A 16,852-nucleotide genomic window follows, 5' to 3' on the forward strand; every position below is an offset into this window, starting at 1 on the left:
CCTGTGAGAGTGAATATTTTTTCCTTTCCCCTTCTCTCCTCTTCTGGAGAATCTTACAAATTAAGACAAAAGATAATTACTTGGAGGAGCAAAACTGCAGGTTCCCACGACACTTAAAATTAATGAGCTGTTGAGGACAAAACATACCTCGTCTCAGGCACCATCATCTTCACCTAACAAGCGCCACCCACCCCCTGTCCACCTCCCAGTGACACGTGAGTTGGCTTTTTGGCTGTGTTTGCCATTTGGGTGGACGGCTGCTGTAAAACAGCAAGGTGGTTACAGAAAGAGGATTCCTTTGAAAACTCCCCCTTTGTTTGCAAATCAAAGTTGATTTTATTCAATTTTAATTTTTGTATTTTTGAAAACCTTCCCCTTTCCCGATCATCTGATCAAAATAGTCTTTAGTAGAAACTTGTGCTGCAGTTCACAGAGCAGCCGCTTTGGTTTATTACGTTAAGGGCGCGTGCCTCCCTCTCTCCTCTCCTGTCTGTGATCAGGGTCCCCTTTCCCCGCAGTGTTTTCCTGGGGAGTCATTTTTGGTGCTTGTGGTGTCAGAGTACAGGGCATTAGAACAGAAGCAGAGTTGTGCATTGTTTCAGGTACAGATAATGACAGTGCAGGCTCTGTCCTCCCGCCCCCGGATCTCAGAAAGATGTTGCTGGCTAACCACAGTGCCAGCTTTTAACTAAGTTCCTTGAAGTCTCTTTCTAGCAACTGGCCTTGCCCCCATGGTTCACCTGGAAAAGAAAAGAGTGACAAACTGTGAGCACTGGTGCCCTGATGCCCATCTGGCCTTGACCCGGTCATGGTGTGGTGATCCTTACAAGCTAACGCTTGCCCACTGCTGCCGCAAAGATCCTTTCTAGACTCATATTTTCTCACTGAATCCTCCAAGCGACCCTATGAGATAAGTAGTTAATTGGGAAACTAAGGCTTGGACAGGAAACCAGTCCAAGGTCAGATAGTTAGCAAATGATTTATCTGGATTCAAATTTAAGTAGCTTCATTTTAGAGCCTGAGCTTTTTGGGGGGTTTGTAGGTCTAGACATAAGTACAGGGGCCCTCAAACCCTCTAGTAAACCATGGGGTAGCTAATAACCATGGAAAAGATGAGCCAGCCTACTGGTTTCAGGCTTGTTGGTCTCAAGACCCGTTTCTGCTCTTAAAAAAATATTGAGGGATCCCAGGAGGCTTTTATTTTGTGGATTGTATTTATTGATATTTACCATATTAAAATTAAAAACTGAGGTAATTTAGAAATATTTACTCATTTAAAAATAACACAAACCCCATTACATGTTAACACAAAGAACAGTGTCATGTAAAGGGACAGTATTCCAAACCCCAAAAGTTACAGGTGAGGAGGGTTGCATGATTTTCCATTTTTGCAGATGTCCTTGAAGTCTGGCTTAGGAGATGATTGCTAGATTCTTAGGTGTGCTTCTGCATTCAGTCATATACGAAGAAAATCAGTCTCAGACAGAGAGGTGGTTGGAAGAGGGAGGAGCCTTTGTGAAGATTTTATTCTTTGATTTCACACCCAGACTCAACCAATGGTAGTTTCTTCAAGGTCAGTTGTTACCATCATCTGAACCCACATCGGTGAGCTTCTCATGCTCTGTTACGTTAACATCCGTTGGTTTGCCTTCTCCCTTGAGTGGCTCTCTGACCCACACACAATTTTGTAATGTCTTGTATTGATTATTTGAAAATAATGGTTCACTGGGTTATCCACCCCTACCAGTCATCGGTGCCTTCCATTACGCTGTATCCAAGAATCTTCTCTCTGCACTGAACTCATCGGGAAAGTCTTTAAGTGTTGAGAGGCCGTCAAACTCATGGTGGCAGATACAGGTTTTCCAGAATTGTAATTTTTGCCTGAAATCGTGAATTCTGTCATTGGCAGCAAACACTGTTAGTTACTTTTTCCTTGACAGGCTCAGTTTATTCATTTTTGAGAAAATGGCTGACAAATAAGTGCATCGGTTGCCCTTTCAAATAGAAATAGCATTCCGTGAAAAAGCAGCTAGCTTACAACTTAATTTCACAAGTGCTTTTCCCTAGGAATAGTCATCATACTGGTATTCAGGAGAAATGCCTTATGTGTGGTTCCTTTTTTTAAAAAAATAAATTTATTTATTTATTTATTTATTTATTTATTTATTTATTTATTTGGCTGCATTGGGTCTTTGTTGCTGCGCTCGGACTTTCTCTAGTTGCGGCGAGCGGGGGCTACTCTTCATTGCGGTGTGCGGGCTTCTCATTGCGGTGGCTTCTCTTGCTATGGAGCACAGGCTCTAGGCATGCGGGCTCCAGTAGTTGTGGTGCATGGGCTCAGTAGTTGTGGTGCGTGGGCTCAGTAGTTGTGGCTCACAGGCTTAGGTGCTCCGCGGCATGTGGGATCTTCCCAGACCAGGGCTCGAACCCGTGTCCCCTGCATCAGCAGGCAGATTCTTAACCACTGCGCCACCAGGGAAGTCCTGTGGTTCCATTTTTGTCACACAAAGTATGTGTATTCCAGGGTTGAGATTTAATACTGTTAACAATTTCTATTGCTTTATCACTTTCCAAAGTGAAACTTTTTTTTTTTTTAACCGCTAGTAACTGGTAATGAAGAAGACCAGTATTTGTTCATTGAGTTTGGTGCCACTGCATTGATTTGTGTTGAATTTTGCTACCTGTTGCCATTTTCTTTTGTTTTTGTTTTGTTTTTAGTTTTATGGAGATGTAATTCACATATCATAAAATTTACCCACAGTGTACAATTTAGTAGTTTTTAGTATATTCAAAGAGTTGTGTAATGATCATCACAGTCAACTTTAGAACATCTTCATTGCCTTCACCCTGAAAAATCTGTACCCATTAGGAGTCATTCCCATTTTCCTGAACCCTCCCCAGCCCCTGGCAACCACTAACATACTTTCTGTCTCTTATGTATTGGTCTAGTCATTTCATAGGAATTGAATCCTATAACAGGTGACCTTTTGTCCTTAGCTTCTTTCATGTCCCATAATGTCTGCAAGATTCGTCCATGCTGGAGCATGTATCTGTTCCCGATTCCTTTTTATGGATAGATAACACCCCATTTTGTTTAGCTAAATGCCAGTGCATGAACCTTTGGATTTTTTCCTCAGTTACTAACTGTTGTTAATATTTCTGCTCTGAACATTCGCATACATGTTTTTATGTGGACATATTTTTCATTTCTCTTGTGCTCATACCTGGGAGTGGAGTTGCTGGGTCCTATGGTGACTCTGTTTCACATTTTGAGGAACTTCCAGATGGTTTTCTAGAGTGGCTGCGCCATTTTACATTTCCACCTGCAGTGTTTGAAGGTTCCACCCTGCATTCTCACCCACACTGGCCTTTATCCATCTTCGTGAACATAGCCGTCCTAGGGGTTGTGAAGTGGTATTTCATGGTCATGTTGGTTTGCATTTCCCTGATGGCTGGTCTACCTTTAGCCATTACCATCACTGAAATGTCAACGCAGTAAAAAAGGTAAATACTCTCAGGACAATTAAGGAAGTACTTTTGACCTAGGGGATCCCCTGAAAGGGTCTGTGGGCCCCCCATGGGTCAGGTCGCTCGTTCAGCTCATAGAACAAGGAGGGCCGTGGCTTCCGCATCATATTTTTCCTTGTTTGGCCAGGACGTTGGCCCCGCCTGTGTTTTCCCGTGAAATGGATATTGGGAGGCAGCCGGGTCGAGCAGGAGGTTCGGGTGAGTCTGCTTAGGCCCGCCCTTGGGCTGTGTTGAAGCCCGTTCTTCTACTGCGTCTGCGGGGAGGACGGGAGGCCAGGAGGAGAGCTCTTGCCGTGATCTGCGTGTCGTCACCTGAGACGGTCCTTTTACAGGGGCAGCAGCAGTGAGGTCTCCCCGGCGCCGAGTGCCTGCTGAACCCAGACAGGGCACGGCACGCTCTGCACGTAGGAGTGTGGGGTCCCCAGCCTTGGCCAGAAAACGGAGGAGTTACACAGCTTGCCCAGGTGCAGACAGTAGGGCTGGGAATTGAACCACTCATACAATCTTGGGAAAGGGAACCAACACCCAGAATAAATTTGTTTTGTAACCAAACAGAGAAGTAAGTAATTCTGGAATTAGCACACTGCTCATCTTGGTGTCAGTAGCAAAGCTCAGGAAAGTATGGAGTATTTAAGATTAAAAGAAAAAGGATGAAACTTCCCGTGCTTTGTTCCAATAAAGGAGCCATGTGCACTGCCTGAGAAAATGGGTGAACGGTCAAGAATTGCCTAGATTCATGTTCCTTGGCTTGATTTTTAATCACATTGAAGTATGACTTCTTATGGATGTTGCTTCTAATTTGTCTGGAAAGCGAGAGCAGATATTGCCAGCTTGGGTATGATGGATGGATTCTCACAATGTGTAGTTAGTTACACTTAGAATAAATGCCAACCATTCGAAGCGCTCCGTTTTTCTGTAACAGAGTAAGCAGCAGAGCCTTGCACAACACAGGATCATATACCATATTTTGCTGTGGCGTGGTCTTTACATCTGTATTGCACATCTATTTAGGGTGTGTAATCACTGGGCTGTGAGCAGCTTTAGAGATCAGGGCTCACAGCCTATCCAGATATGGAAAACGTGAATCTCTGTGTTACACCATATACAGTGTAATAACAAGTGCACTAAAGAAGCAAATCTAAGCGATCGAATCAGAAACAATTGGGGGAAACTTAGAGGAATATCATACCATCTGAAAATATGTTAGGATATTTTTTCTTCTTCTTCATGCGGGGTGCTGCTGGCTGCATGTAAGAAGGTCCCCACCTCTGATCAGCTTCATGGGAGAACTTTCTAAGCTAAGAAACTTAAAAAGTGGGTTAGCAGATTTAGCAACATAACAGATGGAAAAGCAAAAAAGAGGAAAATATTTGCAATCTACAAGGCATAAATGTAGTTTAAAGGACACTTAGACAAATGGGGGTGACAAAGAAAGCATTGAAGGCACTGGGGAGGGCATCCTTGGAAGACATACGTTATTGTCTTATGGACCAGTGGGAGAGGGGGTTTGACTTCTGTGTCTTTAAGCTTCAGGAAGAGGTTTCAACTCAAAGGAGGAGGAAGTTTTTCTTTACAGCTGCCTGGTCCTGTGGTGACGTCTGCCTGGGATTCTGCAAGGCATGGTTGGGGGGTGGGTAGCCTTGGAGTGGAGGTACCCAGTGGGCGGGTGGGCACAGTGACCTTTCAAGGCTCCTTCTGTCAGGAAATGCTCCAGGAGCCTTTTTAAAATGACAGCCGAAAAGGCTCACTGGCTTCCCTGGCTGTTCCGCCTGGAGCTCGGGGGGCCGGGCAGCCAAGCATGGGGCAGCCTTCCTCGTTCCCTGGAGAAATAGGCCACCTGCCCCAGGGGGTTTGAGATGCGGGGCGGGGCGGGGGGACCTGCGGGAAGCAGATGTGAAGAAGGGCTTGTGGATGCCGTGGAGGAGTGCTGGGCCCATCAGGTCTTCCCTGGAGTGCGAGTCCCAGCTGTGAACAGAGGAGAAACCTCAGGGCAGCAGCGTGATAAAGTTTACTGTGATGATCCTGAGCATCGCTATTCTCTTCTCAACTCCCTGAAGCAGGTTCAGTGGTGTGCAGGAGGCACACGGGGAGCCAGCACCGAGCACGCCCTGGGGACCAGGAGGGTGGGCCTGGGACGCGGCAGGGCCTGGCTCGGCGCTCGCCTGCCCTTGGCGTCCTCCGTAAAACGGGCGTGAGGATAAGGTCCAGTCCCTTTGGATTCAGAGGCTGAGTGACTTCCCCACCTGACCACGGCCCCTGGGCTGTCGGCAGGCACTCAATACTTGTAGGTGTGTTGTGACTCCTGGGATAGAAACGGGTCTGGCTCAGAGCGCCTGTGCCTCTCTGTCCCTCTTCTCTGGTCACTGAGGGGTGAGGTGAAGCAGCCGTGTCGTGACCCATATCCGTCAGCAGATCTGCAGCCTTAAATGCGTTACTTTAAACTGAAGAATATATTCTTTTTTCAGATCCCCTGTATCTTTATACATGAGGTGGTCCTGTTCGTGGAATGTGACTGTGTTGGTTTCTTTTTTTTCCCTATTAATTAATTAATTTATTTTTGGCTGCGTTGGGTCTTCGTTGCTGTGTGCAGGCTTTCTCTAATTACGGCGAGTGGGGGCTACTCTTTTTTTTTTTTTTTTTTGGCGGTACACGGGCCTCACTGTTGTGGCCTCTCCCATTGCGGAGCACAGGCTCTGGACGCGCAGGCTCAGCGGCCATGGCTCCTGGGCCCAGCCACTCTGCAGCATATGGGATCTTCCCGGACCAGGGCACGAACCCGTGTCCCCTGCATCGGCAGGTGGACTCTCAACCACTGCGCCACCAGGGAAGCCCCCGGGGGCTACTCTTCATTGCGGTGCACGGGCTTCTCATCGCAGTGGCTTCTCTTGTTACGGAGCACAGGCTCTAGGCATGTGGGCTTCAGTAGCTGTGGCACACAGGCTTAGTTATTCCGCGGCATGTGGGATCTTCCTGGACCAGGGCTTGGACCCGTGTCCTTTGCACTGGCAGGCAGATTCTTAACCACTGGGCCACCAGGGAAGCCCCTGTCGTTGGTTTCTTCATTTTAATTCTTCTGTTTTTGTTTAAGGTGTGATGTTGATATTCTCAGGGCTGCTGTGCATTTTGTGTGTGTGTGGTTTTTTTGTTTTGTTTTGTTTTGTAGGTTTCTTTTGCGTGTGTGTCGCTGCGTTGTGCCTTTGTTGCTGCGTGCGGGCTTCCTCTAGTTGCGGCGAGCAGGGGCTACTCTTTGTTGCGGTGCGCGGGCTTCTCATTCTGGTGCCTTCTCTTGTTGCGGAGCATGGGCTCTAGGTGGATGGGCTTCAGTAGTTGCGGTGCCTGGGCTCAGTAGTTGCTGTGCACGGGCTCAGTAGTTGTGGCTCGTGGGCTCTAGAGCGCAGGCTCAGTAGTTGTGGCACACGGGCTTAGTTGCTCTGCGGCATGTGGGATCTTCCCGGACCAGGGCTCGAACCCGTGTCCCCTGCATTGGCAGGCGGATTCTTAACCATTGCACCACCAGGGAAGTCCCTGTAGGGATTTTTTTAAAATGGATTTTTCAGTGGTTTCAACCAAAGCAGATAATTCCTAGGATGTGTTTATAACTTTTGTTTTTGGTCTCTCTGTGTTTAGGATTATTCCTGTCCTTTGTGGTGGTTGGTTTGACTTCAGGTTGGGTCTTGAGAGCATGTGAGATGTGATGTTTGTCCAGAACGTTTTCCTTTTCTTTCTCCTTTTGTCTTTGGGGGATTTAGGGTACCTGGCAGCAGGCAGCATCCTCTGTAGTGACTTTGTTATTCCTCTCTCCTTACTTTCCAGTTTTCAATGGTTCCAGCAGGTCATCACGGGAGAAGGAACCTGTTCAGAAACACAAAAGCAAAGAGGCCACTCCGGCGAAGGAGAAGCACAGTGATCCCCGGGCCGACGGCCGGAGGGAGCAGGCTTCCGCGAGCCACCCCCCAGCGGCCCCCTCCGTGGGCTCCTCTGCCAGGGGGCTCCTCGCTCACCACCACCCCCCTCTGCATCGGTCGGCTCAGGACTTACGGAAACAGGTAAAGCCCAGCCCTGCCGCCGGGGGACCAGGGTCTGGCCCGGAGGTGCCAGATGCCACAGCCGCGTTTCATCAAGTTAACTGAAGGGGAAATGTGAGTAGTAGCCTCGAGAGATCCATCTTTCCAGAGCTCAGAAGGCAGGAAAGGATGCTCAAGAGGTGAGAGGGGGTGAGAGAAAGATGACCTGGGCACAGAGGTGCCAGTGCACACGCCTCTCCTACCGTGAAGATGGATTAGGCGGGGCCGTTGGTGGGTTTGCATCCCTCCCTGGAGGATGCTGCCAGCACCCAGTGCCACCAGCAGTGGACCCTCACTTGCTGGGATGCCCTAGAAGGGTAGGGAGAGGGAACACTCCTTCGTTACCCTTCCGCCGCCCCAGCGTCCCGGGCACCAGGTGAGGCAGGGAGTCCTCTGGTTAGGCCGGGAGCCACAGGTTACCTTGGAACAGGCCTGCACGTGGCCTGGAGTGCTCCCTGTTCTTCTTGATGGGCACGTTGGTGGCTCGTGGCAGGACTTCCTATAGGCCTGCAGGCGGTGATGGGACGGGTGCAGCCGCGGGGGACACTCACCCCGTCCTGCGCTCTCATGGTTAGCGGAGGCTGCACGCGCTCTGGCGCCCCCCCCCCCCCCCCCCCCCCCCGCCACGCCCCGACTTCGGGTTCACATCCAGAATGCAGATCCTTTGTGGGCACCTCTCCCTGCCCTTGGACAGAGTTCTCAGCACCTGGAAGGGGGACCCTGGGGATGAGGAGGGGTGTGGAGCTCGGTGCGGCTCTCACCCGGGTCCAGTGGCGTCTCATTAAGCCGTCTGCTCCGGTTCTCAGTCCATCTGAGAGCGGGTGAGCCGTGGGGGTCAGAGGTGAGCTCTCCACACCGGGAATTCTGTCACATACGGTTAAAACTTTCCTTAGAATAGACTGAGGACTCTAACCTGGAAAGATTGGCTGATTCTGGGCAAGGCGCGGGCGGCCTGGAGATTCCCTGACGGGCACTGCTGTGGAGAGAGCTAACAGATGGATGGTCACTGTGGTGTGAAGGTTGGAACTCCTCCTGTTGAATTGCGCTTTCTCCGTGGTCTTTCTCATTCCTGATGATGCTGGGGACCATTGTCTCTGAATATGTAACTGTGTTCACGCACATACATAGGATTGTGTGTAGACACACATAGTATTTGTCTTAACCTTTAGCTTTCGGATATTACTCAGCTCTCCAGCTGGAGTGGACGAGGCAGGAATCCTCGTGTTTAATGTGTCCACAGTCCTCTCAGATTGCCACTTAGTGCTTCTGAAGTGTTACCTTGAGATTAAACAGGTGGTTTTTGCATATTTTAAACGTTGCCCACTGTTCCTGAAACACAGACCTCACGGTTTTCCTCACGAGAACACCTGAGCGTGGTTGTGGAATTGGCCGCCCCCGAGCTGGGAGCCCGATTTTCAGGACATAAAGTAGAGGATGCACCATCCCTTTGGTGTCTTGAGTCCCCAGTCCATTTCCAAAGCTGTTGGCCGGACAGGCCCTTGTGCAGAACTTTCCTCCAGATCTTTGCTTATGAAAGAGAACAATTCCGAAGGGGTCTAGAGAGGGAAGGGATCCACCTTTGGAGCAGGAATCTCAGTGAGGAATGAATGTGTGACTTTATTCACATAGAACCATAACCAATCTCTCTCTCTCTCTCTCTCTCTTTTACACGTGAGGCTGCATTGAGTAAACCCCCATCTCAGTTGGTCCACACTCATCCTCAGCCCCCAGCGCTTGCCCCTCAGTTCAGGATTTCCCTTTGTAACTGAACAAGAGGAGTTCTCGCAGTTGGAGGTGAGAGTTGAGGGGAGTAGGAGGTACCCCTTCCCTGGTGTGGCCCCATCCCCTCGATCCACAGCAGGCTCACGCGGCCCCTTTTACTCGCAGTGTAAAAGATGGAGGAGCGACCTGGGTAGCAGGGCAGACTGTCATCTGAGTGACTGTAGGAGCCTGGCCGGCTTTCTGGGTTCAGGTCTTGCAGGTGGGGTGTAACCGTCCCCATCCCACCCCCTCCTGCCTGCCCTCCCTCCCCTGTCTAATCCACCCGAGTGGGATGACCCAGGACTCCCAGGTCTAGCTGGGCTCTGACCACGACCTTCACCGAGACTTAAGCTGTAATAGTTAACCTTCCTGAGCCTTATTGTTCATTTGGAGCCAATGATGCGAACTCTTCTCCCAGGGACATTGTGAGAAATGAAAGGATAATTTTGATACCATCAAATCCCATTAGTTAAGTACTCTAAGAAAAAAGGTCAATAGAAGCCCATTGTAGATTCCTTTGTAATGGCCTGATGCAAGTGATTAGAATCTGACCTTTCATCTTTTCAACTGCATAAAAGACAGGAGGCCCAGAGAATACGGATTTGTAATTTCAGATATGATTAATTTTTTTCTGTCGGCCTGAAAGAAAAGATCAGTGATTGTACAAAGTACACCTGGCAGGGTGGAGGGATGCCCTATGTAGGGGTGCTGCCGAGAAGTGACCGTGCCCTGCTGGCCCCAGTGCACCGAGAGCTCGCTCTTCTTGCTAGGACATTGCCTCTCACGGTGCTGGGTGGCGTGCTCAGCTTCATAAAGGCCCTGGCCTTTGAGACTCAGAGCACGGGAACTCAGTGTGAGGGGCCACCCCAATCCTCCAGCTTTTATTCTCCCAAAGGCTCCAGGTGTGTCAGGTGACACCCACACATGGGTAGCAGCCCTGGAACTGCCCTGGGTGATGATCTGGATGTGTGGTAGGTGTCAAGTGCTTTCTTAGAACCGTACGTACGTAATGTGCACTAAAAGACAGTAACGAATTGAGGATGGAGAAACAACCATTCTTACACCTGGAGAGGGTATGGAGGTGTTTTCCAAGCGTGTCGTGAAGAGGCTTTTGCAGACAACCGTGTGTGGTTGGTAAGCCAGGATGTGGAAGACGTGGGTGGTAAGGCTGCCCCCGGCCGGCACACCTCCCTGTTCTCAGCTGTTGCGCTGAAGCTGAGCCGTAACATGAGGGAGAAAACCACCAGCTTGTGTGGCAGGGCAGACACGCCCGGCGGGGGGTCTGCTGGGCTGTGGCACCTTTGAGGAGAGGTTTTCACAGTCAAATGTACGGCAGTTGCAAAAAGTCTTGGCCTAGTCGGATGGAGAGAGGAGGCTGAGCTGTTCAGACCAAAGAGTGAGGCGTATTCTTTAACATTCTGGAAAATGAAAAATGAGCATCCAGAGAGAAATGGAGAGACTGGCCTTAGCTAGAAGAACGCGTAAGGTCTGACCGTGCTCTTCATCAGGTCATGTGGGGAGTTTGAATGGCGCCTCTGTCACGTGGTGTTTGTGACTGGGTCCGGTGGCCTGCAGAGGGGAGGGGGCAGGTGCTTTGGGAAGGTTAGGGGCTCCGACCAGGACCAGGCCTTCCTTTTGGAGAGCAGGGCTGCGTCAGCCTCTGCTCACTGACTTGCAGGTGCCCGCCACACCAGCAGGCCTGCCTTCCCTGTCCGTAACTCGCTGCCTGTCCAGTGGATTCTGTTCATTTAGGCTCTTTTGCTATTTAATTTGAATTTTAAAGTCCAAATACACTGTCTCCAACCAAGAGTGTTTCTCTTGGGCTCCTTTGCTGCTGCTCTGAGAGGATGGGCAGAGCCACTCGACTCAACGACTCCCTCTAGTGGGAAATGGGAGTTTGGTCGTTGACTTTCTGGTTGAACTGAGGACCGCTTCATGTCTGTGCGACAGGGGTAACCTGAGCTACAGGTGCCGGGTGGGCGGCGGTGGGCTGAGACACCCCACTTCCTGCAGAGCTGGGTGACAGCTGTGGGGTGCAACGTCAGAAGCCCACACCTGAGCTGAGAAGGAGCACCTTAAAGAGATGTTAAGTTATTCAGCTGAAGGGCTTTTATTGCCCCCTGGAGGGCTCTGCCGCGGGCCTCCGCCTCCTGTGTGTTGATTCTCCAGTGAATTACAGTGACGCCTCTCCCCGGATCAGCACTTCCTCCAGATGTGTAGGGTTGAGAGCAGGCCCGTGTGGTGGGCTGGCCAGGTGACCTGGGCGTGTGTTGCGGTGAAACTTAGTGTTGGGCTCTGTTCCGTGGTGGAATAGAGCGGTGGCTGGGGAGATGCTCAGTGTGAAGGTGAGACAGTGCCTCGCTCCATAGCTTTGTCTCCTTTGGTACCAATTACTCATTGGACCCCGGAGGCAAGCACAGGCCAATGACGAGGCGTCTGTGTTTATACAAATAGGTAAATAAGAAGACGATCTTTTTGCCATTGAAGATGGTGAAATAGTTATGCAGAATTCCACCATGTGAAAATTTGGAATTTCCTGTACGACAGTGAGCCAGGAGGTCAGGTGGCCCCAAGAAGCCGGACTGGATTGACCCGGGGCCCTGCGCTGTTCCTCCAGGTAGAATCTGGGAGAGTGGAAGCCTGGCTTCCTGGCCTCCTGCAGGTGCACAGCCGTGTCGGGGGAGCGCAGAGCTGTCGGGGACTTGCACACACTGAGCCCCTTTCTCCACCCTCACCGGTTAGGTCAAATCTGGATGGGGAGGGCTTTAGACTGGAATCAGCATTATTTTCAAGCTCCCCAGGGGTTCTCTGGGCTCCCGGGATCGGGAGGCACTGAACCTAAACCTCGGCAAGACATGACGGCTGGCGGTGGGCTCTGCCGGCAGGAGCTGCTTGGTGGTGTCCACTGCGCAGTGGTTGCCGTTTCTGCTGGCGGACCCTCATCTTCAAGAAGAGATTAACGGTGCCCTCCGTCTGCTTCTGTGTAACTTGGGTGAGAATCGGAGCAGGTTAACCACAGATTGAGGGCTTCGAGGGGTGTCTTCTCTGAAGATGCAGAGACCTGAGCATCTTGCTGATGGAAAGCTCTTTCTGTGAGCCTCAGCAGGGTTTTACTATTTCCTTTAGTTTTTCTAAATGGTTTTGTTTTTAGTCAATGGAAGCATTTGAAAGAACAGTTAAAAATTTGAGGTATTTGCATTCCTCACCATACATCCTATTCCAAATTAGTGGTACTTATCATGGAAATTTTGTCTTTGCCCCTGCCCCTGGTTTTATAAATTTGTTTCTAATTTATTGTTGCCAGGCTGCTAGTTTTGTTTTAAAATTTCCTGTTACGTGTTCTAGACCACCTGCTCTGTCAGTCCTGCTTCATTCTTGAGTGGCTGGCAGTGGTGCATCCAGGCTGTAGTTCCTGGGCCTTCCCTTTGGCCTCTCCCTCCTCAGTGGGGTCTGGGGGCTCACTGAGTCCAGCAGTCAAGGCTGGCTCCCCAGAAACCTGGTCACCGAACGCCCTGGGGTTGGCTCATGGAACACAGTCTCACACCAAAAATTCACGGCTTTGATTGGACCGCGTGTAATTGGCGAATAAAGAAATACAGGTCTGGGGGCTTCTTTCCTTTTTCTGTTTTCAGAACCTTCTGTTGATCTGTCTGCTGCCGTGGTTCCCAAAGTAGGTCCTTGGCTGAGGCTCAGCATCACCAGAACCTCATTAGAAATGCAGACTCTCGGGCTCCAGCCCAGACCTACTGGATGGGAGACTCTGGGGATGGGGTCCAGCGACCTGGGCTGGGCCTGGGCCTAGTGCAGAGGTCGCTGAGACTCAGGCCCTGCCCTCCAGGACCTGGTCCTAGGGGTGGGGCAGCTGCATCGGGTGTGGACAGGAGAGGCGTGAACTGCTTTAGGTGCCAGATGGCTTCCCCAATTCGGGAGCCCAGGTCCTCCTCCGGGTCACCTTCTTCTCTGGGCTCATTGGTGAGAAAAGACAGCTGCTGTTTCTGCTGTTTCCCAGTGAGCACATGTAATGTTTAGTCTGCCTTTTGGGGAGGTGGTGTTGCTCAGGTAACCCTGGCATCCCTGGTTGCATGTGAGAACTCGATACCCGGGATGGGAAATGACATGTCAGAGGCCACTGAGGGGCAGGGCTGTGACGTGGTGTCCGCGCCGGACCAGCGCAGTGTCAGCTCCTGCTCTGGGCCCGTCGGCATCCTTTGGAAATCAGTGCTTTCCTGGTGTCCACCCTTGTCACTCGCTGGCTTCTTTTTATAAATGAGGGTGACCTTTGTGTGTCACAAGATTACTGTGATGTCCAAGCTGTAAGATGGCTGTGAAGAGAGGCTCATCGTTTACCCCAAATTCCCGTAGGACCGAATGTGGACGCTTGTAGGGGCGGGAAATGGGAGCTGTCTGTGCAGAAGGGGTCAGGCCTGTTTTGCTTCATCAGAGAGGCGAGGTGCATCCAGTGAGGTGCCCTGGGGCCCGTCTCACGGGTGACTGACGGGCAGACGCCCACAGCTGACAGCTACACCTCTGGGCGTGGCGCGTGACCGGCATCTGAGCCACATGAGTGCTCTTATTCCTGTGTTTCCGTAGCATTTTTGTTTTGTTTTTTACTTACTGAGCATGGATTTAAAATTCTGCGGGCAGATCATGCTGCTGTAGGGAGCACAGGAAAAACTGCAGCCACGTCTTTTCTTGGCACAGGTGTGCGCCTGTGTGTCTGCCCCCTTACCAGCAGGACCTTGCTGTCGGGTGTTATTAACTTGTGGCAGGTGATGGGCAGGCACGTTGAGGGTCCTCCCTGGGAAACATCTAGTTTCAGACGACAAACGTGCACGTTACAGCGCACCCGGGAGACCCCCTGGGCAGCACCCAGGTTGGCTGCGTGTTTTTGCGCGGAAGGATGGGCCCCAGTCCTGCGGAGATCCTGAGACCGGGTATCTCCGAGCTGGCTTCGGGGCTGTGGGTTCTGCCTGCCTTGGCCGGGACCCCCGTGCCACCGCCTCCCAGAAGCGGGCGCCGGCTGCTGAGTCCGGCGTGGGGTGGTCCCCGCTGACGGGTGCTAACTCCCCCTCTCCCCCTCTGCTGCTCCCAGGTTTCTAAGGTCGGCGGAGTCACTCGAATGTCATCTCTGGGTACAAGTGCAGCCAGTGCCAAAAAGATGCGCGAAGTCAGACCTTCACCGTCCAAAACTGTGAAGTACACTGCAACGGTGACGAAGGGGACTGTCACATACACCAAAGCCAAGAGAGAACTGGTCAAGGAAACCAAACCTAATCACCACAAGCCCAGTTCAGCTGTCAACCACACAATCTCAGGGAAAACTGAAAGTAGCAATGCAAAAACCCGAAAACAGGTGCTATCCCTCGGGGGGGCGTCCAAGTCCACCGGGCACACCGTCAATGGCCTCAAGGTCAGTGGCAGGTTGAACCCAAAGTCATGCACTAAGGAGGGCGGGGGGCGGCAGCTGCGGGAGGGTCTGCGGAACTCCAAGCGGAGGCTGGAAGAGGCGCCCCCGGCAGACAAGCCGCAGTCGCCCCCCAAGAAGATGAAGGGGGAGGCGGGTGCTGCCGAGGGTCCTGGCAGGAAGGTGGCCCCGGCCCCCGCGGAGAAGGCGCCGCCTGGCGGCCACGGGAAGAAGGAGGTGCCCGAACGGAGCCTGGAGAGGAACCGGCCGAAGCGGGTGACGGCCGGCAAGGGCCCGCCGGGCAGACAAGCACACGGCAAGCCGGACGGCGCCCCCTGTGAAAATCGTTCTACCTCGCAATCGGAGCCCCTGCCCCGGCCGCACGAGGCGGCGGCCAAGGCCGAGAAAGGGGCCGGCAGGGCCGGGTGGGCGGCCATGGACGAGATCCCCGTCTTGCGGCCGTCGGCCAAGGAGTTCCACGATCCGCTCGTCTACATCGAGTCGGTGCGCCCTCAGGTGGAGAAGTACGGCATGTGCAGGGTGATCCCGCCCCCGGACTGGCGGCCCGAGTGCAAGCTCAACGACGAGATGCGCTTCGTCACGCAGATCCAGCACATCCACAAGCTGGGTCGGCGCTGGGGCCCCAATGTGCAGCGGCTGGCCTGCATCAAGAAGCACCTCAGATCTCAGGGCATCACGATGGACGAGCTCCCGCTCATAGGTAAGGCCGCCCCCCACCCCCACCCCCCCGCCCACATCCTGTGGTGTCCGCCCCAGTTTCTCCGGGCCCTTCTTGGCTCGGGAGGAGTCTGAGGCCTCCCTTTCTGCAGGTGCGGGGTGCTTGTGGCAGGAGGAGGGCTGGTCCTGTGCCCCCCGCTCTCACACTAGGCGACCCCTGCTGCCCCGAGCTGCGGGCCGCCTTGCTGAGGCCAGAGTGGTGTCCAGCGAGAGGGGCGGGAACGCTGCCCCCACGCATTTGTCTGCTGGGGGCTGCCTTACCCGAGTTCTGCAGGCTGGGAGGCTTGACCTACAGGAAGTGATTTCTCACAGTCTGGAGGCTGGAAATCTGAAAGCAAGGTGTTGGCAGGGTTGGTTTCTCCTGAGGCCTCTCCCCTTGGCGTGTGGACGGCCGCCTTCTCCTGTGTCCTCACGTGGTCTTTGCTCTGTGCGCACGTTCCTGATGTCCCTTCCTCTTGCTACAAGGACACCAGTCATGTTGGGTTAGGACCCATCATGATGACCTCGTTTTACTTTAATTACCTCTTTAAAGACCCTGACTCTAAGTACAGTCACACTCTGCGGCCCCGAGGTTAGGACTTCAACATCTGACTCTTTGTGGGTGGGGTACATGTCAGCCCATTTATCTCTGCTCATCTATCCTTGCATCTCAGTTTTTCTGGTGATTACTGGGCCCTCGTGGCACCCACAGGTCCAGGAACAATTCTGAGAGCAGGCACAGCTCTGGCTGTCACTAAAGCAAAGCTCTCCTTGGTGCCTGCTTTTGTGAACATACACCCCGCTGTAGTGAAGGCCCTTAGCCCCCAGGCAGAGCCTACGATGGCTCTTGGAATCCACATTTCCCTCTTCCTCTCCCGCTTACTGCGCCTCCGGGATGAACTCGCAATGTCAGAGATGAGCGGTTCTGCGGAGGGGGGTTCCTTTGGGGTCTGCCAGGTGAGTCACGTGCTTCCCTTCTGGCTCTAGACCCTCCACAGGAATAGGGCACGTCCTTCCTCCGGTTGGAGAGGACAAGTTTTGAGAGGCAGGTAGCAGAGGAGATACTATCGGACGTTTAGGTCTCAGGAGGTGGCAGTGAGATAGGGCTCCTGGTAAGATGGAGGTTTCATCATTGCTCTCAGCAGGTGAGAATCACTTAAATTGAAAGAATTCTTGGTTTGTGGTCCACTGTCAGGGATGTGGTCGAAGGTGGCACAGGGCTGTGGGAACAGGCTGAGGAGGTGCCAGCCTCTCAGGAGCTTGGCGTTGGCTGCGTGGGTGACCAAGAACCTCACCAAGTCGTGGCTGCAGTGGGATGTCTTGGGTCCCCCAGCCTGCTGGGGGGGGACGGTAGGTCTTCTGGGGACAGGCGGTGTGC

General features: G+C 52.3%; 1 protein-coding gene across 2 annotated transcripts in view; it reads left to right on the forward strand.

The window, feature by feature from the left end:
* Nucleotides 1-16,852, forward strand: part of JARID2 (jumonji and AT-rich interaction domain containing 2) — a 245,507-nt gene that overhangs the window by 207,903 nt on the left and 20,752 nt on the right. For both annotated transcript variants that reach the window (XM_060110539.1, XM_060110540.1), the window contains 2 exons: nucleotides 7,342-7,574; nucleotides 14,446-15,478. In XM_060110539.1, the coding sequence (XP_059966522.1) occupies nucleotides 7,342-7,574; nucleotides 14,446-15,478 (1,266 nt within the window). The remainder of the gene's footprint in view (nucleotides 1-7,341; nucleotides 7,575-14,445; nucleotides 15,479-16,852) is intronic.

This window comes from Mesoplodon densirostris, chromosome 10 (genome assembly GCF_025265405.1).
Source record: "Mesoplodon densirostris isolate mMesDen1 chromosome 10, mMesDen1 primary haplotype, whole genome shotgun sequence".
Classification (NCBI taxonomy): Eukaryota; Metazoa; Chordata; class Mammalia; order Artiodactyla; family Ziphiidae; genus Mesoplodon; species Mesoplodon densirostris.